Raw genomic sequence first — 26,295 nt, 5'->3', positions numbered from 1 at the left:
GGACCTGGGACCTGCGGAGACCCCCGGGCTGTCTGGGAACGCAATGGTGGCCAGTCCCCAGGGCCTCTGCGGCGGAGTTGGTCTATTTTACTTGCTCTGTCTTAGACGCAGCCCCGCATACAAGCACCCGACCACCACCCACACGGATAAATCAGGCAGGCTGTCACGCAAGCCCACCTCTGCCTCTCTGCATAGGCACGCACATGCACACACAGACACACAATCTTCATACTTGCCAGTTCCTATCAGCCGTCCTCTGTGTGTCAGCGCCACGTAAGCAGGTGGCATGAATTCTGTCTCCAGCCCCATGGCAACCACAGGGAGCCGGTTTTACCAGTAGAGAAGCCGAGGCCTGCAGAGGGGAACGAGCTTACCCAAGGTCACACAGCAAGGTTAGGATCTAGGGGCCAGCACTGTGGCGCAGCGGGCTAAGCCCCCGCCTGCAACACCAGCATCCATATATCCAAGCACCGGTTCGAATCCCGGCTTCTCCACTTCCAAAACAACCTCCTACTAATGTACCTGGGGGGCAGCAGATGTTGGCTCAAGAACTTAGGTCCCTGGCACACACACGGAAGATCCAGGTGGAGCTCCTGACTTCAGCCTGGCACAGACCTGGCTGTTGTGTCTATTTGGGCAGTGAACCAAAGGAAGGGAGATTCTCTCTCTCTCTCTCTCTCTCTCTCTCTCTCTCTGCCTTTCAAATAAATATTTTTTTAAAAAAATGAATTAGAGGGGCTGGCATTGTGGCACAGCAGGTTAATCCTCTGCCTGTGACACTGACATCCCATATGGGCACCACTTCATGTCCCATGTCCTGCTGCTCCACTTCCAATCCAGCTCCCTGCCAATGTGCCTGGGAAAGCAGCAGAGGATGGCCCAAGTCCTGCCACCCGTGTGGGAGACCCAGAGGAAGCTCCTGGCTCCTAGCTTAGGCCCGGCCCAGCCCTGGCCATTGTGGCCATTTAGGAAGTGAACCAGGCAGATAGAAGATCTCTCTCTCTCCTCCCTCTCTGTCTCATGCAAGCGCTCTCTCTCTCTCTCTCTCTCTCTCTCTCTCTCTCTCTCTGTAACTCTTTCAAGTAAAAAAAATCTTAGAAGAATTAGACTCCAGCTCTGTCTGGCTGCAGAGTTGATGATTATACCATCCACGTGCGCCTGTGCAAGTGCAGGTCCGTGCGCACACACAAGCTTCAGCCAGGCTGCGGGCAGGCCCACGTGTACCTAAAAGACTGGGACGGGAGGTGAGGGGAGAGGGGCAGGGCTTCCCCGGCTGCCCGCAGGCTCACCAGACTGTCCAGAGGATCTGGTCTTGGGGTGCTGCCCAGAACAGGCTGCCTTTGGGGTACACAGTACCTCGGATTTGGGTTTGGACTCAGCTTTCTCGCTCACTGTGTGTCCTTGCAGAAGTGTCTCCCCGTCTCTGAGCCTAAGTGCTCACGTGGGAAATAAAGAGGGTGGCATCTAGAATTGGATATGAAGATAAAATAAGATACCAGGGCTGCCTGGCACAAATTGGGAAATTAACAACAATGGAGCAAACAACACACAACTCGCATGTGTGCGATTACATGCATGACCGGGGCGGCAGGGGCACCACCGTGTATGAGTAGGGATGAGGGCGTTGAGGTCGAGGGAGGTTGACCAGCCTCCCTGAGGGGTCTCGCTGGGACCTTGGGGCGGGGAGGGGGCAGCGTTTGGAGCCAGGCAGGAGAGAGGGACAAGGACACAGCCACCTGGCCACCTCTGCCCAGGGCAGGCCCCAGTACAGGAAGCCCATATGGGGAGGTGAGCAGGGGAGGAAGGAAAGAGAGGCCCTGGGGGCGGGGGGTGGGGGTGGGGAATGAGAACAAAAGGTAGCTGAGGAACTGGCTTTTTTTTTTTCTACTTGAACTTCCTGCAAAAGCGGGAAGGATCAATTATGCAGGAAACCCTGTGTGGGCACCCGGGCTCCCACGGAGATCCCAGCCCCAGCCCGCGGGGAGGGGCGGGCTGATGGCGAGGAGCACCTTGGGGCCCTCGCCCCCCACCGCAGGCTCTGGCCTCCAGCTCCTGACTCCTGCAAGTGGGTGGCCTGGTGATGCACGCACAGCGCCTCAAGCCCTGGCACACTGCTCTGCTTGTCTCCAGCCAGGAGCCAGGTTTCCCTTGCTGTGCCCGTCTGGTGGCAGCAACTTGCCCACGCCTGCCTCCCTGTACCCTGTCCCTGCCATCACCAGTAGGGAAGCCTGCCCCAAACTGCACCAGGGAGCCCTCCACATGGGAGGTCACACCCCTGCTCTGTACCCACACCCCCAGCTGCCTGCAGTGGCCCCATGACCCTGGCCGTCCGGGCAGGTGAGCTGTGGGACAGGGACACGGCCTACACAAACCCCCCATCCCACTCTCGGCCTCTCTCCATGCCCACGAAAGCCCTGGGCGTGGAGACTAGGCTGTGCGATCCTCAGCCTGTCTCGCGGCTGCGGAAACTAAGTTATGTGAGGGTTAAGCACTTTGCCCATGGCCTCCAGCCAACAAGTGCTTGAACCTGCCCCTTCTGCCTCCAGGCCCCAGTAAAGCCTTAAGGGAAGCCCCTAGAAAGGCCGGGTCCTTGCTTATTGCTGTGAGTGAGAGGCAGGCAGGCCGCACAGTGGCCCGGAGCGTGGGCGCTGGTGTCAGAGCCAGCTCCAGGCCCGGCCGCTCCTCTTACTGTGTGATCTCGGCAGGTGATGTCACTATCATGCACTTGAGTTTTCTCTGCAGAAGGGGCAGGTGGGAGGACTGGCTGGGAGCCCGGCTCCGCACTGTCCCTCCATAAGACAGCCAGAGCCGGAAGTGGCTGTCCTGCTCCACCAGCCCCCAGGGCCGCGCTGGGCCTTTCTCTGCAGGTTCATGAGCAGCGGCCGGTTCACAGAGAAGGAAACCTCTGCTTTAAGAGACTGCCGCTCTCTGTCCTAGCCCAGGGCTTACCCAGGGTCTGGCAGCCCCAGACGGTGTGGTCGCCCCGGAGCTGCCTGCCCAGCATGTAAAAGTCAAGGCCAGGGCCACTGTGTGTCCTTGGCCAGCACCGACAGTGTGGAAAGGAGGGGCCTGCTTCCCATCTTCCTTCTGGGACCCCAGTGCCACTTATTTGCCACGTGCAGGGCCACCGATCGGAAGCCAACAGGTGCCTTCAGCCAGCGGATGGGGGTTGCATTCTGGGGGGGTCTTTGAAGTCCCTGACAGCATTGTCATTTGTCACCTGTAACACTAACATGACCCTTGTGTCAGATCTCGGGTCCCTGAGTCTTCTGGGCACAGTTTGATGATGGAAACAAAGAATACTGCAAGTCAGACAGGCCTGGGTCCAGCCTGGGTCCCTTCGCCTCCGCGCCCCCAGTGAGCTCACAGGAGAAGGATGGCCACCCCCCAGCTGAAGAGCTGCTGTTGCTGTCAGCAGGGGGTGACACTGGTGCGTCTCTTTTCAGCGGGAGCTGGGGCTGGGCCACGGCAGGCAGCAGCAGCATCCTGGCTGAGTTCGGGTCCCTGCACTTGGAATTCCTACACCTCACCGAGCTCTCAGGCCAGCAGGTCTTCGCGAAAAAGGCAAGTCCCCGCCCCCACCCAGAGAGCCGAGGGTGAGCGTTGGGCTGTCCTGGGGTGTTAGACGGTGCCGTGCACGGGGCGCCCCCTCCTGGATCAACAGGTGGATCTGGGGTGGGAGCCCGAAGCCCCTGAGCCACCTGTCTCATGGTGCATGCTGATTTGTCCTGGCCGTCCAGCAGGCGAGAGTTAAAGCCAGGGTTCAAGGCCAGGATTTTGTGCCTTCCTTCCCAGGCAGATGGGCACAGCAGGCTGTGGGCTTTTCCTCTGACACTGCCCACCCGCCCGTCCGTCCCCCTCTGTTTACATAACCTGGCTATTGTCATCTCCCACTCGTGCCTCCCACAGAGGCCACTATTGGTGGTCTGCAAAGCGGCCCACGTTCTAGAAGCACCCACCCCTCTGGGAGAGCAAATCGAGCCCACTTCACTGCTCTCCACAGGGACAGGGGGACAGGCGAGAGTCACTGAGGTGCAAGCAGGTCCACGGCCCCAGTAATGGCCTCCACTAACAGGTGGATGGGAGCGCCGGCCCCTGGAGAGGAAGGCCTGACAGCCACGAGGCTGCCCGTCCCGCTTCTCAGCCATGGTCCTTCTGCGGCACGCAGCTGTGTGGGTCTCCAGGGGACCCTGAACTAGGTAGGACGCCAGGCAGGAAACCAAGTCTCAGGCTCGGTGACCTGCCAACAGCCACCTGGTTCCCGCGGGTCACTCAAAGTCCCTGTCGTAGCACGGCAGCCCCTGGGGCCAACAGAGACCAAGGAGATGACCACACAGTTAACCTCTCCCCGCGGGAGCAGGCTAGGGCTGCACTGGGAACCTTTGGGACCAGCAAGGGCGATTCAGGGGGCTCTCTTCAGGGTGCCTCTCTCAGGTGGAGCCTGCTATGCCGAGGCAGCCCTCCCTTCCCGCCCCCTGGCATGGAGACACAGCCCCACCCTACACCCCGTGCATGGGTGTAGCCACCTATCCTGGAGAGCAGCCGTCGCTTGGCTTCTTCGGGAAGTAAAGGCGCTCTGGTGCCGTCTCTCGCAGGTCCGGAACATTCGCAGTGTCCTCAGGAACTTGGAGAAGCCCTTCGGCCTCTACCCCAACTTCCTCAGCCCAGTGAGCGGCACCTGGGTACAGCGTGAGTACGCGGCCCCGATTCCAGCCCCAGCCCCAGGCTCGGCCCCCGAAAGGAGCAATGCTTGTATCAGAGCCACGGGCCAGGCCGAAGCCGGGAGCCTGGAGCTCCATCTGGGTCTCCTATGCGGGTGGCAGGGACCCCGGTGCTTGATCAGTCCCCTGCTGCTTCCTGGGGTGCATTAGCAGGAAGCCGGAATGGGAAGCTGAGCCAGGACTTGAACCCACACCTCCCGTATGGAATGTGGGCATCCCAGGTGGCATCTTAACCACTGCACCACCGCATACCCCCAAGCTTAATTTAAGAAGGAAAAGTTGTCAGCAAGGCCTCAGCTATGCACAATGTAAAAATCACGAATTCTCTCCTGTATCTTAAAGCTGCAGTCTTCAGTGTCTCTGTTCATAGACTTTGCCCCTCCAACAGGTGTTTGTCAGTCACCCAGGGATGGGATTGGGGGTCACACAGGTGCAACAAGTCTCCTGGTGCCAGGGACGTGCACCCTGGGAGAAGCAGGCTCTGTGCCCTTCTAACCAAGGCCAGGTCCTCGGTCACGGTCAGCCTTTCACGGGCATTGCCTTGAGGGCCATCCCAGGACCTGCCAGAACTCCCACCTCCACTGCCTCTGCTCTTCCCCAGCCTCCAACCCCCAGTCTTGCGGCAAGGGCTCAGGCCCGGGCCAAGCAGGTGCCTGATTATTGCACAGCTTGGGGGGGTTCCCTTTGCATCTCGAACCCTCAGAGGCAGAGGCGTGGGAGTAATGGCCAAAGGCTGCAGGAGACAGATTTCAGCTCTTGCCTTCCAAAGGTGGCCTGGCTTGTCCCCAACAGGAACGGTAGCAGCGGGGTGTGGAGGGCGGCTGGAGCAGGGGTGCCATGGGGAGACAGCCGAGGCCTTCCCATCTGCCCAGGCCTCTGCCACCTGCTGGTCTAAGGAGCCTCGGGAAGTTGACCCAGGAATTTCCCCCAGCAATGGCCTCACCCCAAGTGGCCTCCTGGAAAAAGACACTTGGAGAAATGCAAGGTCTTTTCAGCCGAAACACACTGCCAAGTCCAAAAGTGCAGGCAGAAAACGAAGACTCGGATTACAGGTCGTGGCCCTGGGATGAGACAGTTGGCAGACTGCAATTGCTTTTCATTGCAAGGCCTGGTGGAGAAGGAGGGAGATGACTGCTGGCCTGAGCTGCCCCTGGACAGTGCAGCAAAACCCGTAAACAGGAGGGGGGGCTGTCCCGTGCCACCTTGACTTCAGTGACTGTGAGGGGAGCCCCGCCCCCGAGAAGTCTATTTGGCTTTCCCTGGTGCTCTGGGGAAGGCAGGTTTGGGCAAGGTTGGGCACATATGTGAAATTGTTTCTTATTAATAAAATATGAACCGGTGGCCTGCCAGAGAGCAGAGGGAGGGCTCCACGTCCCCACTGCTCTGGGCCTGCCCCCCTCCTCCTCCTCCTCCCCTGGTTTTGGTGCCGGGGTCATCTCAGGTTTTCCGGGAGGGGAGTTGGTCAGATTTTTTTGCATATGTGTTTTTTCAGCGGATGATAGCATTCCCACCTTGCACTAAGTACATTCGCGTACTTTTCTCTCCTTGAAACCTGTGTGCAGCACAGGCAGGGCCTGGCCAGCCCGTTTGCAGCCACAGCGACTGCAGCTTAGAGAGCAGAAGGAGGGCTCGGAGCTGCCTCCCACTTCTCCAGGCCTCTGCCCCCACCTGCTTCCGCCCCGAAGCTGAGCCTCAGCCCTCCGGCCACTGACTGACGGCACCGAGCTCATCTGAGCCGACCCTCAGCCCTCCCCACCCAGAGCTCAGGGAAGGGGCAGCAGCCCCTCAACTCGGCCCCGAGGGACTCTCCTCCTTGTCCACGGTCTGCAGGGGGCAGGTGCAGGTGTGACTGCCCTGCAGGGACAGGAGTGCCAGTTGCCTGTCTGCTCCGGCCGGCAGCTGCCCCAGCTCGCTCTCTGCTGCACCCCAGACTCGAAGCCTCGCCTCCTGCTGCTGCCAAGTGTGACGCGAGCTGTCTCTGCTCTAGGCTCCTGGGTGCTTCCCCTTCTCCCATTCTACAGGTCAGGAGACTGAGGCCCAGAGTGAGCAGTCGCTGCCCTGAGCTCGTGCAGATGGGCATCTCATTCCCACTCCTGTGCTTCTCCCTGTGCACCACACAGTGATGGGGACACACACGCACACACACATGCACATACACACATGCGTGCACACATGCTCACACGCACACACACCTGCACACACAAGCTGTGAAGTCATGGGACCTCCTAGTGACAGGTGATACACATGTCCCCAAGACAGAGTCCTGCCGTCAGCACCATGGAGCCCTGGCGACCTGGCTCCCCTCGCACACACACCCAAGCCTTAGACTGTGGCACGCGGTCAGCAGTTGCTCCAGGCGGCCCAGACCCCAGGGTTTGGCATTCGAGGCCTTGCCCAGCACAGCAAACCTCCCTTCCCTTGGTTCGCTCAGCACCACTGGGCACAAGAAGAGCCCCACACGGCCCCGCCCCACTGAGCGCCTGCAGTCTGTGGAAGGCAGAGCTGGTGCCAGCGGCCTCAGAGACAGGGCAGGCACCAGGCCTGGCGCACGCCTCACTCACACAGTCTCCGTGCACCCTGTGGGGAGGGGCCGTGAACAGGACCGTGGGGACCCAGGGACAAGACCAGCCTCTCAGGAGGTTCCTGGGCTGAAGCAGCAGATGAGGAAGGGTTAGTCGTGCAGGCTGGGAGACGGAGGGGCAGCGTGAGCCCGAGCCCGAGCCCGAGCCCCGAGGGGAGAAGTGGCTCCCTGGAAGCCAGGAGCCGGGGGTGTTCAGGAGGCAGCAGAAGCAGGGAGAGGAGCAGGGGCTGAGGTGCAGGTGGCAGGGCCCCGCCCTGGGGCTGTATAGCCCGTAAGAGACTCATCGGGCCTGACTCCCAGCTGTGCACGCCGTCCACACGCTGGGCCTAGCCCTGCCTGGCTGTGCCTCCCACCCCGCCTGGGAATGGGCGGGTGGGGGCTGGACCCCGAGCTGGTCCTCCTGTCTCCTCCCCATGGCTAGGTCTGGCACGCATGCTTCCTCTTGTCTGTCCCTGTGTCTGTCAAGGTGGCCGGAGGGGCGGGGCGGGGCGGGGAGGGATGAGTGGCTGCTGGACCTCCCCTTGGCCTCTCTCCTGGGTCCGTCTGTCTGGTTGCTGGACCTCCCCTTGGCCTCTCTCCTGGGTCCCGTCTGTCCTTGGCCGCCCTCTTGGCCCCTCACTCGTCCTGCTTGCCCTTTTCTTGGCGTGCACCTGCGACCTTGCTTGGCTGCAGAAGCGCGGAGGCCTTGGACCCGTGACCGAGGCTCACTCTGTCTTCCCACCTGGGAAAGGGAGCCCAGCGTGCTTGTCTTGCAGAGCCGCTGGCAAGGTAGACATCATTCAGAAAGGCTCCCAGCCCATAGCAGATGCCGCAGACAGTAGCTGTTGAAGGGTTTTCTCCTCTCTGCCCTGCACTGACCCAGCCTCCTCTGCTCTCCCCCGCGCCGCCCCCGCCTTCAGTCCCCCTGTGGCACCTCCTCTGTCTCCACTTGAGTTGAGTCGGAACGCAGAAGTGAAGCGCGTTCTCTGTTAAACCTGCCTGCCTCTGCCTCCTAGCTCGGGCGCGGCTGCAGCTGGCTCCCGCGGGCACGCGCTCCTCTGGGCCCGCCCTTCCCTGGGGTGGCACTGGCTGGAGGCACCTGCTTGCTCCCAACAGCCGGGCCTGCTCTGCTCTGGGGACGGCTCCGGCTCCTGACCGTCCTCGCTGGGGTCCTGTGGGGCTGGTGCTACCAGGACGGACAGAGCTTCTCTCCTGTCCTGCCCTGATTTGCTGAGTTGAAGCCCCGTTTATCCCGAGTTCCTCCTCCCACCCGACAGTCGTCGCCACGTCTGCCCTTGGGTAATAAAAGCTCCGAACTCCCCGCCACCAGGTTCTCTCTTTAAAGAAATGCAGCTCATCTGTGGTTCATAAGCAGCGGCTCTGCGTGCTCAGCCTGCTGCAGCCGGATGCGTGGGGCCAGCCTTGCTCGGCTCAGCCTGACCCGGCCCGGCCCGGCCCAGTTTCCTGCCAGCCCCTCAGTCGCTGCCCGTTAGATGCCGGCTCCCAGCCGTGCACATGGCTCCAGGTCCCCAGGGTGGGATACACGCTGCCACCCAGTTAGTCCCCGGCAGCCGGCACGGGCGGGTAATGACGTTCTCGCCTCTTGCCCATGACAGAGCACGTCTCAGTCGGAGGACTCGGGGACAGTTTTTATGAATATTTGATCAAATCCTGGTTGATGTCGGCCAAGACAGATGTGGAGGCTAAAACCATGTACTACGAAGCCTTAGAGGTAAGACGTACCCTGCATTCTTCGCGGGCGGGGGGGGGGGTGCCTCCCCAGCTGGGCACGTCATACCCTAGTGACTCTCCCCGAAAATGGAACACCAAGCCCAAGGGAGGTTGTTCACAGTCCCCTGGGAAGGGACAGCCGGTTCAGAAGTCCCCCACCCATGCCGGTGTTTGCTCCAGTGACTGTGCCAGACCACCAGACGTGACCATGAGTGTGGCCCAGCCGGGGAGGCCGGGTGCAGCCTGGTCCCTCTCTGTGTGGCTGGGAGCCAAAGCAGACAGGAAAAGGCGCTCGCTCAAGGCCTCGCAGTGCAGAGCGGCAGAGCTGGCAGTGCCGCGGCTGTGCCTGGCGTGTGGCATGACGAGGTGGCAGGCTGACTGATCCCTCCGAGGAGGGGATGCAAGCAGGGGGCTGCTTAGCTCGAGATATGGAGAAGGGGGTGAGGGGATCCCACAGCCCATCAACAGCCGGCTTTGAGCCCAACTGATGAAACAGCACCGGGCAAGCTCTGGGCCTCAGTTTCCCCATAAAGTGAGTTGAGCGACCACCTGGTCCCAGCGTCCACCTCCGGCCTCTAACTGGGCTCTGGGCTTCCCTCTTTGCTCTCAGTCCCTCTGCACACAGCAGCCAGAAGAGCTGGAAACTCAGGCGTTTCCCGTGGCTCCCTCGGCACTGGCGTGAACGGACCCCTCCCCTTTGCCCACCAGGCCCCACCTGGCCGAAGCCCTGCCGAATGCCCTGACTTCATCTCCTCACTCTTTTCCCTCCGCTTCCCCAGGCACTCGAGGCGTAGTCCCACCTCAGGACCTTTGCACTCACCGGCCCCTCTCCCGGTAGTGCCAGATGCTCCTGCAATTACCTTCCCAGCCTCTCCCCCCACCCAGGCTTGCTTTCTTCCTCACCTTTATCAGTGTCTGAAACTGTCCCGTGCGCGGGTGTGCTTGCTCCATGACTCATCTGCCCCGAGTAGAACGTGAGTGATCGAGGTCAGGGGCCTCATCTGCATTTACCCCGTATGCCCCCCTCCCAAAACAGAACCTGGTGCGTAGTAGGCACCCAGTGACTATTTTGTGATAAGAGAATGGGTGAATACATAAAGGATGGTTGAAGGGAAGGATGGATGGGTGGTGGGCAGGTGGATGGAAGGGTGTATGAGTGGGTGGGTGGGTAGGGGCAATCCAGTGGGTCCAGAGGAGATGGGTGGGTGGATCGAAGAGTGGGAGGGTGAGTGCAGGCAGTCCAGTGGCTGGGTGGATGATAGCTGAGCTCCGAGTACCCTCTGTTCCCCCACATTTGGCCAGAAATGACAGTACATAAAGAACATAGAAAGAGACCTCCGGAGCTGTGGGCCCTTTAAACTGTGGGCTCAGCCGTGACCTTTCCCTGCCCGGCTCCCCAGCACCAAGATCCCAGTCACGAAGCAGCTCCTGGACTCCGGGCCCAGCCCTGTCCACGCCGGGCCTCGGCAGCGCCAGCGTCCCCTGTCTGCTCGGCGCCTTTCTCCCGGTTCTTTGCAGAGTACACTTGAGCTTCCCGAGCAGCCTGGCTGCCTGCCCTCGGGGCACCCTGGGGTTGCGGCTTCAAGGGAAGAGGTGGCCATGAATTATTTAAGCAAAGCTGGGGCTGAAGGAAAGCCCTGGATGGCGCGGGAGAGGGCTCAGCCTCACTCCCACATTTGATCTCCCCGCGGATGAGCCCTGGGCGGCTCTGACCCCAGTGAAGCTGGGCCTCTGGCAAGTTTGGAACTTTGAAGAATGTCCTGGCTGTCCTCACCTTGATCGCATGTTAAACTCACCCTGGGAGTTTATGTAATCCCACATCCAGCTACACCAGAACCTCGGGGGTGGGGCCTGGCGACAGCACTGGGAAGTGTGCAGTGCCCTTGGCGACTGCTGTCTGGACAGAAGATTCTCACCTCTGCCTGCCCCTGGGGTCACCTGGGGAGCTTCTGAAAGCCCCATGCCCAAGCCACACCCCAAGCCAATCGGATCAGCTCTTCTTCTTCTTCTTCTTTTTTTTTTTTTTTTAAGATTTACTTGTTTGGGGCTGGTGCTGTGGCATACTGGATTAAACTCTGCCTGCAGCGCCAGCATCTCCTATGGGCGCCGGTTTGAATCCCAGCTGCTCCACTCTGATCCAGCTCTCTGCTAATGGTCTGGGAAAGCAGCAAAAGATGGCCCAAGAACTTGGGCCCCTGTACCCATGTGGGAGACCTGGAAGAAGCTCCTGGCTCCTGGCTTCTGATCCAGCTCTGGCCATTGTGGTCTTTTGGGGAGTGAAACAGCAGATGGAAGTCCTCTCTCTGTGTCTCTCCCTCTCTCTATTACTCTGCCTCTCAAATAAATAAATCTTTAAAAAATTACTGTTTATTTGAAAGAGCTACAGAGAGGGAGAGAGATCTTCCATCCGCTGGTTCACTCCCCAGATGACTACAATGGCCAGGGCTGGGCCAGACCAAAGCCGTGAGCCTCCCACGTTGGGTGTCAGGGGTCCAAACACTTGGGCCATCTTCTTCTGCTTTTCCCAGGGCATTAGCAGGGAGCTGGATCAGAAGTGGAGCAGCTGGGACTTGAACTAGCGCCAAAGGGATGCGGGTGTCTCAGCAGGCAGTTTTATTCACTGCACCACAATACCAGCCCCTCAGCTTGGAAGTCACCAGGTTAGACCTGTGTCCAGCCGGTGTGGGCATGGGAGGTGCAGGCCGGTCCAACTGGGCACACCCCGGGTCTCCTGCAGGCAAACACTCTGAAGTACCTGGTCTTGCTGAACATCCTTCTTACACATGATAAAGATGAAGTTCAGAGAGGCCCCGATCCCACAGCAACAAGTGTCAGGGTCGGGACGCATGCGTGGTGTTGACTGGCTCCAAACCCCGCGCTGCTTCCCTGCTGGCCAGCCGCCACGGCAGAGAAAAGTCTGGCTATCATGAAATCCCCCAGGAGCACCCAGGTGGGCTCCACAAATCATTGTTCCCATGTCATCAGCTAAGAGTCTTGGACAAGTGGAATGGTGTGCCCGGTGTCACCGATTCCGCAGTCGAGCCCAGCGCCAACCCCAGACTCAGGGCGTGGTCCGGTTTTACTTCGACCAAAGTTGACCTTTGACTAGTGGGTCACCAGCCCACGCCATCTTCTGCTTGAGAAAGCCGCATTTCCTGTGTTTGTATCTGCGTGTCTCAACTGTGTCTCCAAAGAGACACGGGTCTGCCGTCTCGTCTTTACTGTGATTGCGCAGTTCAGCTCGGGATGTGTCTGGAAGCCGTCTGCAGGGTGCAGATTGCCCGCATCCGTGCCCGGCACCCGGGGGCCTCCCCGGAGGTCTGTGCTCTCTCCAGTTCACACCTGGTGACTCGGAGCCAGGACTTGGCCCTGTGCTAGCCCTGACCCCATGCTTAGCCACGCCCAGCAGCTGCCAGGCCTCTCCGTGCTCCCTCCACTCAGCAGGTATCCCAGCCTGCCACATCCCCAGCACCTGTCCATCTGCCACTCAGTGAGGGCGCTGGGCCCTGACAGGAGAGGGAACTGCTTTGGCATCCCCCTGAGCCTGGCCCTGCCTGTGGCTTTGCTGCCCGCAGCACTCGCAGTCCTGGGAGGAAGACGGGTCCTCATCAAACTGCCCAGCGTGACTGCCACGCTACTGAAAGCTGACAGGTATGGGAGTAGGACGCACAGTAGTGGGGCGAGTGCCCGTGAAGTCGGGGCATCCCGCCAAGGAAGCTGCCCCGGAGGAGGCCTCACAGCCGAGCCTGACGTAACACAGTTGGGGCAGAGCAGTGGGCGAGGAGATGCAGCTCCGGGAGTCCCTGCGGCAGGCGGGTCAGCATTGCCACGGTCACTGCGCAGAGACCGCCTCTGACCTCCCTCTGCCAGGCAGGGCGCTCCCAGTGCTTCTGTCTCGTCTTTGCCGTTGGGTTCTTTGCAGGCCGAGCCCATTGGAATTCTCGCACATCTGGCTTGCTGGGGGTCTGTTAGGGTGAGCTGGGCCCAGGCCCGTCTACACGGCAGCTGCCTGCCCAGCGCTGGCACTGGTAGTGGCTAATGGTCTTGAGGCGGAGAAGGGAACATGCTTGTACCCAGGCCGCTGTGGCTGGGGTGTGGCGTAAGGGGAGGGGCGGGGGACTGGCAGCAGGGAACCACAGGGACTCTGCTGGGGAATACACCAGCCCCTGAGGGTGCAGCTCGTTCACTTCTCACCCTGAGACAGTTCATGCACTGCTCCCCACTTCACACACGAAGAAACAGAGGCACACAGAGCCTGTGAGCTGCCCAGTGTTGCGGAATTGGAGCTGGTGGAGACGCACCGAACGCAAAGCGTGTGCGCCCAGAGCCATGTCCAAGGTGCCAGGTCAGACCTCAGCAATCGGGGGCGGCCTCTCAGGGGCCATGACTCGCTGGGCTGAGGCCTAAAGGCCCTGGGAGGCCCTGAGGGCTCTGAGCCAGTGCCTGCTGAGCCCCCGCTCGGGGGGCAAGAGGGGACCGAGGACTGCCCAGAGCCCCTGCCACAGGCCCAGGGCTGAAGCCGTGGTAGCCCATCTCCCAGGACTGCCCACAGGGAGTCGGGCATGATGGCTACAGACCTACCTGCCCCCAACCTCCTAGCGGCCATGGCGGGTAGAGGAGCAGGGCCCTGGGCTTCCATGGGTGTGGCTGGTGGTCCTGGGCAGGCCGCTGCACCCTTTTTTCTATAGAGGGCGCTACAGCCCATATGCCTAATTGAACAAACCTTTGATAAAGGACACACAGGGAGCAGCTCTTAATTCTCCATGCTCCTTTTGGCGAATCTGATTTAAAAAAAAAAAAAAAAAAAGTTGTCTTCCCATAAAGACACATCCCCAGAAGTGTTGGGTACAATTTTAGGAGTGTTCTGGACCCCCAAACCCATCCATAGACCAGCTGGGCTTCAGGCTAAGACCTCCCAGCAGAGCACGTAAAGGAGAATGATAACCCCTTGAAGAATTTTGTTAAGATTTACTTTATTTATTTGAAATGCAGAGTGGCAGAGAGAAGCAAAGACAGAATCTTTCATCTGCTTCTTCACTCCCCAAATGACCACAATTGCCTGGGACTGGGACCCGCTAACACCAGGGGCCAGGAACTCCATCCAGGTGTCCCACATGGGTGGCAGGAGCCCAAACACCTGGGCCATTTCCGGCTGCTTTTCCAGGTGCACTAGCCGAGTAGCTCAGACTCAAACCTGTGTTCATACGGGATGCGGCATTGTAGGAGGTGGCAGAACCCACTGCACCCTAACACCGCCATCCGACCTTAAAAGATTTTAAGTGTTTGGCAGGGGGCTGGCGTTGTGACGGAGCAGGATGAGCCACCTCCTGCAATGCCAGCATCTGATATGGACCTAGTTCGAGCCCCAGCTGCTGCTCTTCCAATCCAGCTCCCTGCTAATTTGCCTGAGAAAGCAACAGAGGATAGCCCGGGTGCTCGGGCCCCTGCTACCCATGCAGGAGACCTGGGAGAAGCTCCTGGATCCTGGCTTCCAACTGGCCCAGTTCCAGCCATTACAGCCATTTGGGGAGTGAGCCAGCAGATGGAAGATTTTCTCTCTCTCTCTCTCTCTCTCTCTCTCTCTCTCTCTCTCTGCTTTTCAAATAAATAAAATCTTAAAAAAAAAAAAAAAAGTAGAAGGAAGTAAAAGTCTGTGAGACGCCTGCCCTGGCTCTAAGCACCCCCCCGCCCACAGGCTCCAGGCCTCAGCTGGCCAGCAGTGGTCAGGGCCTGGCTGGCAGGGACCACGGGGCCGCCTTTGCCTGGGGAGGAAGCCACAGAGCAGGTCCTCTGGCCATCTCCATGGTGCTCATTGTCCGGCCTCGCCCTCCCCTTCTGCTCCCTGCCCTGCCTCGCTCCAGGCCATCGAGACCTACCTGCTGAATGTCTCTCCCGGGGGCCTGACCTACATTGCTGAGTGGCGAGGGGGGATTCTCGACCACAAGATGGGGCACCTGGCCTGTTTCTCGGGGGGCATGATCGCCCTCGGCGCTGAGGACGCCGAGGAAGAGAAGAGGAACCACTACCGAGAGCTCGCGGCCGAGATCACCAAGACGTGCCACGAGTCGTACGCCCGCTCAGGTACGCCTGCCGGGGATGGGGCAGCAGCATAGGCTGAGGCTAGACATCAGGATGGACTGGAAGGAGCAGCAGGGCAGCGGTGGGTGAAGGGAGGGCTGTGTGTCCCGGCGCTGAGCTGCCGCCCTGAGTGGGGGGGGGGGGGTAGGATGCACCGAGTCCTCTGCACCCACTGGCCCCCGCGGCACAGACAGGACCCTGAGGCTCAGGCGCCTTGGCCAAGGAGGAGGGTGCAGGAAAGAGTGTGCTCTGGTCCCCGAGGCTGGGGCGTTGGCCCCCTGAGCCCAGAAAACCCCTCGCCCCAAGCCCTGCCATTCCGCCTTCCCCTCGGCACCCCTCCATACTGGCGTCCCTCCACCTCCTGGAAGCACCGTTTAATCCCCCCACTTGGCCCCGAATCGTCAAGTGTGGAGTCTGAAGACGCAGCAGAGAGCCTGAGCCCAGCTCGTCTCCTTACCTAAGCAAACGGGGAAGCTGAGTCAGCCCAGAAAGGAGCAGACTCAGCCCCAGTCCCGCTGCTCACGGGAAGCTGAGCCTGGGCTGCGAGCAGGCCTGGTGATGTCCGGTTCCCCCTTTTGCACGCGGCCTCTGCCCAGACCCCCGCCGTAGTCCCCGTCTCAGTGAGAGGAGGGGACCCAAGATTGGCAGCAAAAGTCCCAGGCTCAAGCGTGGCTGCCAAGCTGAGTGGCCTCTGTTTCCCCATCTGTGCAATGGGGAGAATAGCTAGGGTCTCCCTGGTGACGCAGAGGTTTCTGTGACACGCAGTAGGGTGACTGTCAGCTGACCACACGGGGCACTGTGCGGGTGGCCAGCGGCCGCTTCTGGGCACTGCAGCTAATCTGGTTTGGCCAGAGCCGTTCCCAGGAAGTCACACGCTCGCCCTGGCTCCTTCTCTTCAAAGAGCTCGCTCTGTCAGGACCATAAGCAAACGGGGAAACTCAGGAATAGTAAAAAGCTCCTGTTTGTCTGGGACGATCGGCCCGGGCCGTAAAAGACGGCCGCTTAATGGGGCGCCTTGTGCCGGCCAGCCAGGCTCAGCCCACGGACGCCTGCCACGCTGCTGCCACCTTGGTCCCATTAGCAACTTGGCAGAGCAGCTCTGCCGTGGGAGAGGACCAAGGCGCCGGACCCGGCGCCCTGCGTGGAGGGGTGCGATGCGCTCCAGGGCTCTGAGCACCCGGGGCTGCTAACGGGACCGAGAACAGAGCTGGGCCCTCAGGGACCAGAAGGAGGAAGACCCTGCCACAGCGCCCTGAATTTGTAGCTAAGGACTCACACTCGGGAGGGGAGGAGCCTGGAGAAAGGACCTCAGGCTGACCCGGGTCACCCTGCAGCGCAGCCGCTGCTCGGACAAATACCTTAGCCTCTCTGCGCCTCAGTGTCCGCGTGTGTGTGATCACAGCGCCTAAACTTACCACCTGAAAACCCCACCTCAGGGGCTGAAGTCACCCACTCCAAGCCCCCGGCACAGCCCTCACCCCAGGGCCGGCGGCCTCTTCCCACCCGCCGTCCAACCTGAGTCTGTTTCCGGGTCACGTCCTATAGAGCTGGCATCCCAAAGTCCACAGCTGCGTCGTCTTCCCGCGCTGCCCAGACGCTCGTTGGGACGCTTGGAGCCCAAAGCCGCAAGGTGGGGAGGCCTTCAGGGCCAGCCCAGGCCAAGGAAGATGCGGTGCACCTGCCCAGCGCAGCCTGGCGGGGCCGGGGGCGGGGAGCAGCCCCGGCAGGGCCCACTCCGGGCCGCCCAGCCAGGGGCTCGCGGGCAGCCGAAAGCTCTTGTGGGACAGCTGTTTTCAGAATGTCTGACCACTCCCCCTGCTTGGCCCTTCCCGCAGACACCAAACTGGGGCCCGAGGCCTTCTGGTTCAACTCCGGCAGAGAGGCGGTGGCCACCCAGCTGAGCGAGAGTTACTACATACTGCGGCCCGAGGTGGTCGAGAGCTACATGTACCTGTGGCGCCAGACCCACAACCCCATCTACAGGGAGTGGGGCTGGGAGGTGGTGACGGTGAGTGGCGCCCCTGAGGACACACGGGCGGGCTGCAAGCCCCTGGCCCCGGCCAGCCAGGGGTCAAGTCAGGCTGACCTCTGGCTAGGCTCAGAGTGGACAGGCTCACCATGGCGGTCAATGCCGTGGTCGCAGGCCAAGAGTACCCTGCTGTGCAGGAGCTGCCCCGGGGCCCTGCAGGCCAAGGAAGGGGGTCCCGAGTGCCTTGGCCTTTGGGGCCTGGCCTGGGTGTCAGCAGGCCTAGAGCATCGGAGGCTGGGGGGTCCCGCAGGTGCTGTCCTGAGCCCAGAGCCTGGTCAAGTGGCTTTAGACCCCTCTTTTTCAGCCACTGCCTGCCTCGGGCCCTGTTTCCTGCCATTCAAAGGCCAACTGCTTTGTGCCCTGGTGCCCAGCCCACAGGCCCCCCAGGGAGTAAAAGTGGCCGTCCCACACAGAGGCAGGCAGCCCAGGGCCCACACACCTCTGGAGCACCCTGGGGGTGTGGCAAGTCCATGCCCTTTAAGCTCCGCCCACCACTATGGGCCAATCCGTGAGGTCAGCGAGTGCCCTGAGAGGCAGAGAGAGGAGAGGCAGGTGAAGCGCTGGGGGCAGCCGCCCACCTGCTCAGGGTTCTTAGAGGCGGGCGGAGAGAGTGTGAGTCCTGCGGCCTGGGCCAGGGCGGCTGAACCCCAAAAGTGTGCTGCAGCCTTCTGCTCCCGCTCAGAGAGGGGTCTGGGACTCTGGTCTGCTGGGCAGGCGTGAGTCTTGGGGGCCGCCTTCCTCCCGAGCAGGCCTTGGAGAAATACTGCCGCACGGAAGCCGGGTTCTCGGGGATCCAGGACGTGTACAGCGTCGTCCCCAGCCACGACAACAAGCAGCAGAGCTTCTTCCTGGCGGAGACCCTCAAGTGAGTGGGGGCCTGGGGGGCGGGTTCTTGCCAGAGGCACTCGGGGGCTTTGCCGGCCCCGCCCCTCACCAAGAGCACAGGACCAGCGCCCAGGAGGGATGGAGACCTCAGCTCCAGGGCTTAGGCCCCAAGGTGAACCAGGGGCCGGGCCAGTTCCACTGCACGCCCCGGGGAGCTCACCGTGTGATTTCCCAGGTTGCTTTGGTTCTTTAACCAGCCCCCTTGGGTTGCAAAATTCTCCCAAAGTACGTTCTCCTCCGCGAAACAGGGATGATGGTGATGGTGATGGTGATGGCAGTGTCAGTTCTGTGCCTCCCGCCCTGCCCATCACTGTTACTGTCCCCCCACCCCACCCCGGCAGCAGCCTCTGCAGGGTCCTGAGGTAGCAGGTGGCCACCCCACCCCCTTACTACCCCTGGAGCGAGCCCCTCGTCCCTGAACACTTTAGGATGGGGTGGGGTCCCCACACCCCGGGAGCGTCTGTCCCAGGGCCTTGTGGTCCACTTAGGGGGTGGCTCATGTACCCAGCCGGGCCTGGGAGACAGCCTGTGAACTGGCTGTGTGTGAGGTGACAGCGTGGGGGCTGGGGGCAGAGCCAGGATTAGGTCCAGTGCCCCCGACCCCAGAGCAGCGCTCGGGCCTGAGGCCTGCCTGCCCCGAGGCCCCTGGGCGAGGGCTGACGGCCGTGTCCGGCGCAGGTATCTCTACCTTCTGTTCTCCGATGATGACGTGCTCTCCCTGGAAGACTGGGTGTTCAACACCGAGGCCCACCCGCTCCCCATCAACCACTCGGGCAGCTCCGCCGGGGCCCGGCGCCCGCGCTGACTGGCTCCCGCCGCCCCGGGCTGTCTCAGGGATGCCACGCCTCTTCGGGATTTGGGACTGTTCTCAGAGGGACTGGGAACACGGACCCCACAGGGCAGACCCCGGCCAGCTGCGTCGGGCTCGCTACTCTCCTCTGTGAGGAGACAGGACTGGGAGACGCCCCGGCGTCAGAGCAGGGCTGTGGGCACGCCGGGCCCCCACATTCCTTTCTATGGAGAAATTTCTATGAAACCCACAAAGCAGCTGTCGCAGGGCCACGGGGCCGGAGGTCTGCGTGTCCGCCCCACGTAGCTGCGTCGCTTCCACTGGGGCTCTGCTTGATTTGGCTTTTTCTTTACTATTCGGTTTTGTTACGCTCTCCCGAATCACGGGCTTTCTAAGGGGGTCACCCGCCCCCCGTCTCCACCCCGTCTCTCCACGTTCAATGCCTTCGAGCCAACACTTACTCTGCGTTCATGTCCCCATCAGTTCCCTTACCATGGCAGGAGGGATCTCCTTTGACTTGGGCCCACCCAACTGTTAGGACTGGCTGTGCTATTCTCATTACTGTAATGGAAAAAAAAATCTGGGAACTAGAAAAAAGAGTTTATGGAATAACAAGAGCAAGCTCATTGCACAGGCATCGCCAGGCTTGCGACAGACAGAGGAGCCTCAGCCAGCCATTGCCGGAAGGTCCCGTGCGGCCAGCGACGCCTCTCCTCTTACCTTGCCTTAAATTGGTCCTAATGTATTCAGGAAATATGAGCTAGATGTGCATGGCCGAGGCTCAGGAGAGACCAGAGAGGAGCAGCAACTCGCCTGAAGTCACACAGCGGGGTGGGGGAGGACAGCGGGGAGCCTCACCTGGCCACCCCAGTCCTGCTTCCCAGACACAGAGGAGAGAGGCAGACAGGGCCCCGCAGTCCCGAGGGAGGCAGAGCAGGAAGGTCGCAGAAGCACCTCCGAGACAATCAAGCCAAGGTAGCAATGGCCAGGACCACCCATGGCGGGGCGGAGAGCGCAGGGGACCCTCAAGCCAAGCCCTTAGACGGTGAGGAGTGGCCAGAGAGGACATCCCACAGATCCAGACCCCCTCCACCCTCCTCGGGGCCCACCCCTTGCTGCCCCCGCCAGGGGCCCCGAAACACTGAGCCTGTTCTGCAGAGAAAGGAGTTCATGTGTTCCTGCGCCAGCGCTGAGGTGAGCACGGGCCCTGCTCCCTGACCGCCCAGACACTCGGCCAAGGGCACAGGACCATGCTCAGCCCTGCCCCAGGCTCGGCCACTCCGTCATGGCTCTGCTCATCATCTCCAGTGACCTTCGGGCTGCTGGGGCTCTGTGCCGATGACCTTAAATCCCTGCTATGTGGACCCAGGCAGGGCCCCCAGCTCCCTGGGCCCTTCTTTGCAAGCAGAGGGAGACCCTGCACCTGCCAAGGTTGTCAAAAGATGAAGTGGGAAGCCAGGGGCACAGGAAGCGCTTCCTCCTTGTTCCGGGGACTCGGACACTCCCCGCCACCCCGGCCCCGGGATCATCTCAAACAGCCATCGTGAGCAGCCCCGGTCTGAGAGGGGCAGGTCACCACACGCTTGCTTGGCGTCCAGGAAAGCGGGGCTCCTGCCACCACCTGCCCTCATGTGGAAAAACAGCTCCCTACAGAAACCTCATAGACAGATTAGGAAATAAAGCAAAGCAGACAGAAAACGCCACCATCCGTCTCTCCAGAATGGATACTGTTACGCAAGTATTTTCTTCTAGACCTTTTTCTATGAATGTATAGAATCTATGTTTTGGAACATGGTATCATACTATGCATACTATTTTCTTATAATCTGCTGTTGCACTTAACTGTGTATTGTGGACCTCTTTCCCCGTCAACAAATACACACGTATCTCATCACTGTGCCTGGCTGTGTAGTGTTCCGTGGTGTGCCGTGGCGTGTCCTGGGGCTCTGCGCCTCTCTCGCTGGGCATCTGGGGTTGGGTTCGTTTGAGATCTTAATTACAGATAACAGAAACCAACTCTGCCGAACTGAAGTGAAAGACAGGAGCTTACTGAAGTGCCACGGGGTGGCTCGTAAACTCAAGAAAGCAGCCAGACTTGAAGAAAGATGACGATGAGGATTTGGCCGGGAATTCTGCGGGGACCTGGGGGGCATCCCTCCCCCCGACCCCAGCACCGCCGTCAGAATGGCTGAATCCAGTGTTTCCAGACCCTTCCGGGCCCACTCTCCGTTTGGCCTGGGCCAGTACCCACCCCTCGCCAAAAGCAGGGCCATGGGCGTCTTGACTGACAGATTATGAAGACCCCGTGCGCTGGGCTGCAGGGAAAATGGGGTTCATTACCCAGATGAGGCCCCGCAGGCCTGTCGGCAGTCGGCTGTGCTTTTCTCAGCAGGACAAGGGCGGGGGGGGGGGGGGACAGCACACTCGCCCTTCCCCCTCCCCTTGTCCTCATATCGCCTTCGCATCAGCTCCCTAATGTCTCAGCGCCACTCCGCGGTCCCCAAGGCCCCGCTTCCCCTGCTGGGCCCACGCCAGCGCTGTCCCTGTCTCTCCAGCGTCGGTGCCCTCTGCTTCCTTGCTGGGAGCAAATAGCAGAAGATGAATTTTACAAAATTCCTCCTCCAGGAGGGCCTTGCAGGTGGAGAAAGGTCACCCTTTAGCAACTGAGCCCCGTTCCAGGGATAAAAATAAGCCAGAGCCGCTGCGAGGACAGAGGCCCGAGCGATGCGTCACCCCCACTGAAGGTAGCAGAGCGCTTAGCCAGCTGCAGGAGGCAAAGCCGGCTTTCCCTGCAGCGGCTGTCTCCGGGCCCAGCCGGGAAGCACGCAGCCGCCAGCCTCCTTGGCCCGCGCCGCGGACAGAGCCCCCCTGCACCTGCATTCTTCCTCCATGGGCTTGATGTTGCTGCCCTCCCCAAGAGCTGGCCCCAAGCGGGGCCTCCAGAGCCCCCCAGGCCTGGGAAGGGAGCAGGGGACATCAGCCTCTTGTAGGCGCCTCCCTGGTATTGTGGTTTTCTTCAGACTTGGCCAGATTTGGGGGGGGGGGGGCGGGAAGCACAAGTAGGAAATCCGGCGGTGCCAGTACCCCAGGTTCTAGTCCCAGTTGGGGCGCCGGATTCTGTCCCAGTTGCTCCTCTTCCAGTCCAGCTCTGTGGCCCGGGAGTGCAGTGGAGGATGGCCCAAGTACTTGGGCCCTGCACCCCATGGGAGACCAGGAGAAGCACCTGGCTCCTAGCTTTGGATCAGCGCGGTGCGCCGGCCACAGCGTACTAGCCACGGCGGCCATTGGAGGGTGAACCAACGGCAAAGGAAGACCTTTCTCTCTCTCTCTCTCACTGTCCACTCTGCCTGTCAAAAAAAAAAAAAAAAACAAAAACAAAAAAAACAAAACAAAACAATCCGGCTTCGCCTCTGCTCCCCTGGCTTTGTGGCTGCGGCTGGAGAGGGAGGGGGCCGGCTCCCACCAGCTCTCCCCACAGGAGTCCGTCCTGGAAGGGATGCACGTGGCTCACGGGACTCTGGTGGCTCGGGGAGGCCGAGCCCTCTCTGACTGCAGCCCCGTGGCACAGCTGCAGGGGAGAGGCGCCCACGCTAGCTTTTACATCTGAAAACATGGGTCTGCTTCCCTGTATTTGGAGCCGTGTTTTAATCCTGCTCAGCCTGCCTTGCGCCAGCGCTTCTCAGACTTGAACGTGTACATGAGTCACCTGGGGATCTCGTTATGATGCAGGTTCGCGTCCAGTGGGAGTGGCGACCAGCACCAGGTTCTGCTGTTCTAACAAGCTCCCTGGAGACGCTGGTGCAGCCGGGCCTGGGACCACACTCAGCGTGGCGAGGCCCCGGCCAGTGACCACTCCTTTGGTTTCTGCTACTTATTTATTTACTTATTTATTTAGCAGCCCTGGCGCTGTACCTGCTGCAGAGCGGAGAAGGGCTCAGGTGCTGGGATGGCACCTGTAGCTACTTTGGCTGCAGAGGCACCTATAGCTACCTTGGCTGCAGAGGGACCCATCTCAAAACAGGGGTGCTTATCACCTGCGTCGGCTGCTCCCCTGGTCCAGGACCGTCAGGGTGAGGCGGGAGCAGGCTGCTGGGGGCTCAGAGCCGTGTGGGTCAGGAGCGCCCTCTGCAGAGCCGGGGCTGTCCCACAAGGGAGCTGCTGTGATGTTGAGCACTTAAAATGTGGCAAGTGTGAATCAAGAACAAAATGTTAATTTTATTCCGTCTTAATTAAGCTTAAACAGCCATATGTGGTTCCTGGCTGCCGTTTTGGACAGCGCAGAATTAGAACTTGGAGAGAGAGTCCCCTGCTCTCGTCCTGCCATGCCCTCCACCCGCTGCGTCATTACAAAACGAATCCAGCTCTGAGCAGATGGTGTGGGGACCAGGGTTCCCTTGACCAGTGGTCTGCTTATTTTTTATACCTGCTCCAGCCTCCAGCTGTTTCCTGCAAAAGCCTCTGTGTTCTGTTTTGTTTTTCCTCACTCACTGTGTATCTGCACTTGGCAGGCATTAGGTCAGGTTCAAGTTTCGAGAGGCAGGATGACGCCGCGGTAGGAGACTGGCACTGCCTTGGAAACCGGGCGGACCTGCCCTTCCCTCCGTGAGCCTCTGCTTCTCCATCTCAGAGAGGGGGTGGGGTCAAGGATTAACTGAGCGCCGACCCTCACCCTGGGGATGGGAACTCAGCACCGATAGCAAAGATTGCTACTGCTACGTGAACCACTTTGTAAACCATAAAACCTTGCGGAAATGGGAGAAAAACACTGCTGTAAAAATTCCTCTTTTAAAACAAAATGCTCTAAACTTGGAGGAAACGGCATCCCCAGGCCCAGGAGACAGCAAAGTCTCAGAGCAATAAATCTGCACATTTTCTGCTTTTTGCATTGAGCGAGCATTTTGCTGTTAGCCCGGAATCTACTGAAATTGAGAAACTGGGCTGAACATTTGTTGAGTGACTGTCCAGGGGTTTCCAGAGGCTGGCCCGGTGTGGGGGATGACAGAATGCTTGAGCAGGGGCGGAGGGCTGGAGGGAGACGCTGGGAGCTGACCTGGGCGTCTGGCGGGGTGGCGGGGGTCCCTGATAAATCCTTCCTGTACCTTTAAGGAAGGCTGGGCAGGGAAAGATGGCACCCCATCTACCCAGGGGGAGACTGAAGCCCCGAGAGGCTTGCTCAGGGCAGACAGCTGCTCCTCCCTCTGCGCAGGCTCCCTGGCTCGCCCGGTGCCTGCAGTTCCCACGGCCTTATGCAAATGACCCCAGATCCAGGGCAACCCTCAGCCCTCTGCTCGGGACAGTTTCGTCTTTAACCTGGGTTTCCACCATGATGGTCACCAGTACCCCCTTCACTCTCTAAAGTGCACCCTGTGGGTAATAAATTCTCTGCCCCTCCCTGTGATCTAAGTGGAAGCAAAGATTCCCAAGGTGTTTCTTCCAGAAGCCCACGGTGCCCTGGGGACTCAGATACCCCACCTGGAAAGCTCACAGGTGTCCCAGAACCTGTCCTGTACACCTCAGGCGGAGCCCTGCCAGGGTCACAGGCTGTACACACACACACACACACACACACCCAGCTGACTGCTGCTTTTCTCTGCATCCAGCAGCTTCATGGTTCCAGAATCCTCCAGCCTTTGTCATTCATTGAGTGGCCCCGGACCCCGCAGTGGCAGGGCCCTAACCCTGCAGCTGGGGAGGACACAGACGAGACACCTGCCCCCATGGGCCGCCCTGGCTAGGGGCAGGGTGGGAGGCCAGGGCCAGAAATGCAGATGCAACAGGTGTGTGCGGAGGGCTGGCTGAGGGGGCCATAGCCAGGAGAGGGTGCTCAGGGCCCGCACACAATGTCTGCAGGAGGGCGTTCCCGGCAGAGGGAACAGTGAGTGCAACAGCCCTGAGGCAGGAAGGGGCTGGCTTTCGGAGGAAGTGGACGGTGGGGGTGGGCGGGGCTGCGTGGTGGGGGCCGGGGTGAAAGTTGAATTCTACCCTGGGGGCAGCAAGAAGGGGGGGGGGATGAGCTGCCCGCCTTTCCATTTCTGTTTCCTCTGACTTAGCTGAAAGACTATGGGTGCCTTCCCTGCCCCCTGCCTCAGTGGAAAACCCTCCTCGGGTCCCTGAGAAGTTTTGAAAAGCTGTGCCCGCCCAGGGTCCGGGGAGAACTGAGTGTTCTCTGCCGGGTCCTCCCCTTTGTGGGTTTTGGCTCTGAGGAGCCTGGGAGACTCCAAGGGCACCGGAGACCCGGGCTCTGACCCTTGGCCCTTCCCTATCCCTTCCAGCAGGCCCAGCTACACGCATCTTTAAAGAGTTATCTATTTTTGCAAAAGGGTGCATAGAGAGAGAGAGTTCCCATCCACTGGTTCACTCCCCAAGTGCCCACAATGGCACCTCCTGCTGTGACCTTTCTCCCTCCCTAGATGTGCAGAAACCAGGCTGTCTATAGGGCCTGGGGCCTCTTCTCTGGTTGAAAAAGGTCTGGATTTGTGGCAGATATTCAATCAGTGAGTCCTGGCTCTATCAGGAGTAAATATTGGTTGGGGCTGGCACTGTGGTGTAGCAGGAAAAGCCACTGCCTGCAGTGCCAGCATCCCATATGGGCACTGGTCTGAGTCCCAGCTGCTCCACTTCTGCTCCAGCTCCCTGCTGTGGCCTGGGAAAGAAGTGGAAGATGGCCCAAGTGCTTGGGCCCCTGCACCCACATAGGAGACCCAGAAGAAACTCCTGGCTCCTGGCTTCAGATCAGCCCAGCTTTGGCTGTTGCAGCCATTTAGGGAGTGAACCAGTGGATGGAAGACCTCTCTCTCGGTCTCTCACTCTTGCTGTCTGTAACTCTACTTTTTTTTTTTTTTTTTTTTTTTTTTGACAAGCAGAGTTAGACAGTGAGAGAGACAGAGAGAAAAGTCTTCCTTACGTTGGTTCACCCCCCAAATGGCCACTATGGCTGGTGCACTGCGCTGATCCAATGGCAGGAGCCAGGTGCTTCCTCCTGGTCTCCCATGCAGTGCAGGGCCCAAGCACTTGGCCCATCCTCCACTGCCTTCCCGGGCCACAGCAGAGAGCTGGCCTGGAAGAGGGGCAACCAGGACAGAATCTGGCGCCCCAACTGGGACTAGAACCTGGGGTACTGGCACCGCAGGCGGAGGATTAGTCAAGTGAGCCGTGGCGCTACCCTGTAACTCTACTTTTCAAATAAAGAAAATATCTTTAAAAAGATTTGTTAATTTGTTTGAGAGAGAGGGAGAGACAGAGCTTCCATCCACTGATTCACTACTCAAATGGCCGGAGCCAGGAACTCCTTCCAGGTCCCCCATGGGGGTGCAGAGGCCCAAGGACTTGGGCCATCTTCTGCTGCCTTCCCAGGCACATTAGCAGGGAGCTGGAGCAGAAGTGGAGCATCAGGGACTGGAATCTGTGCCCGTATAGGATGCTGGCGTCGGAAGCAGCAGCTTGACCCACTGTGCCACAACGTTAGTCTTCCCACACTCGTGATCAAAACCGGGACAGTGCA

At 60.1% G+C, this 26,295-nt stretch overlaps 1 protein-coding gene across 2 annotated transcripts in view; it reads left to right on the top strand.

The window, feature by feature from the left end:
- MAN1C1 (mannosidase alpha class 1C member 1) overlaps positions 1–20,693 on the top strand; it is a 140,767-nt gene extending 120,074 nt beyond the window's left edge. For both annotated transcript variants that reach the window (XM_008265652.5, XM_089301336.1), the window contains exons 6-12: positions 3,447–3,564; positions 4,596–4,689; positions 8,898–9,013; positions 14,874–15,093; positions 16,926–17,098; positions 17,869–17,984; positions 18,683–20,693. In XM_008265652.5, coding sequence (XP_008263874.5) covers positions 3,447–3,564; positions 4,596–4,689; positions 8,898–9,013; positions 14,874–15,093; positions 16,926–17,098; positions 17,869–17,984; positions 18,683–18,809 — 964 coding nt within the window. In that variant the 3' untranslated portion in view covers positions 18,810–20,693. The remainder of the gene's footprint in view (positions 1–3,446; positions 3,565–4,595; positions 4,690–8,897; positions 9,014–14,873; positions 15,094–16,925; positions 17,099–17,868; positions 17,985–18,682) is intronic.
- The last annotated feature ends 5,602 nt before the right edge of the window (positions 20,694–26,295 follow it).

This window comes from Oryctolagus cuniculus, chromosome 7 (genome assembly GCF_051225735.1).
Source record: "Oryctolagus cuniculus isolate XC-2025 breed Fujian yellow rabbit chromosome 7, ASM5122573v1, whole genome shotgun sequence".
Lineage (NCBI taxonomy): Eukaryota > Metazoa > Chordata > Mammalia > Lagomorpha > Leporidae > Oryctolagus > Oryctolagus cuniculus.
Note: the sequence above shows the minus strand (reverse complement) of the source record. Positions and strands in the feature narration are given on the sequence as shown.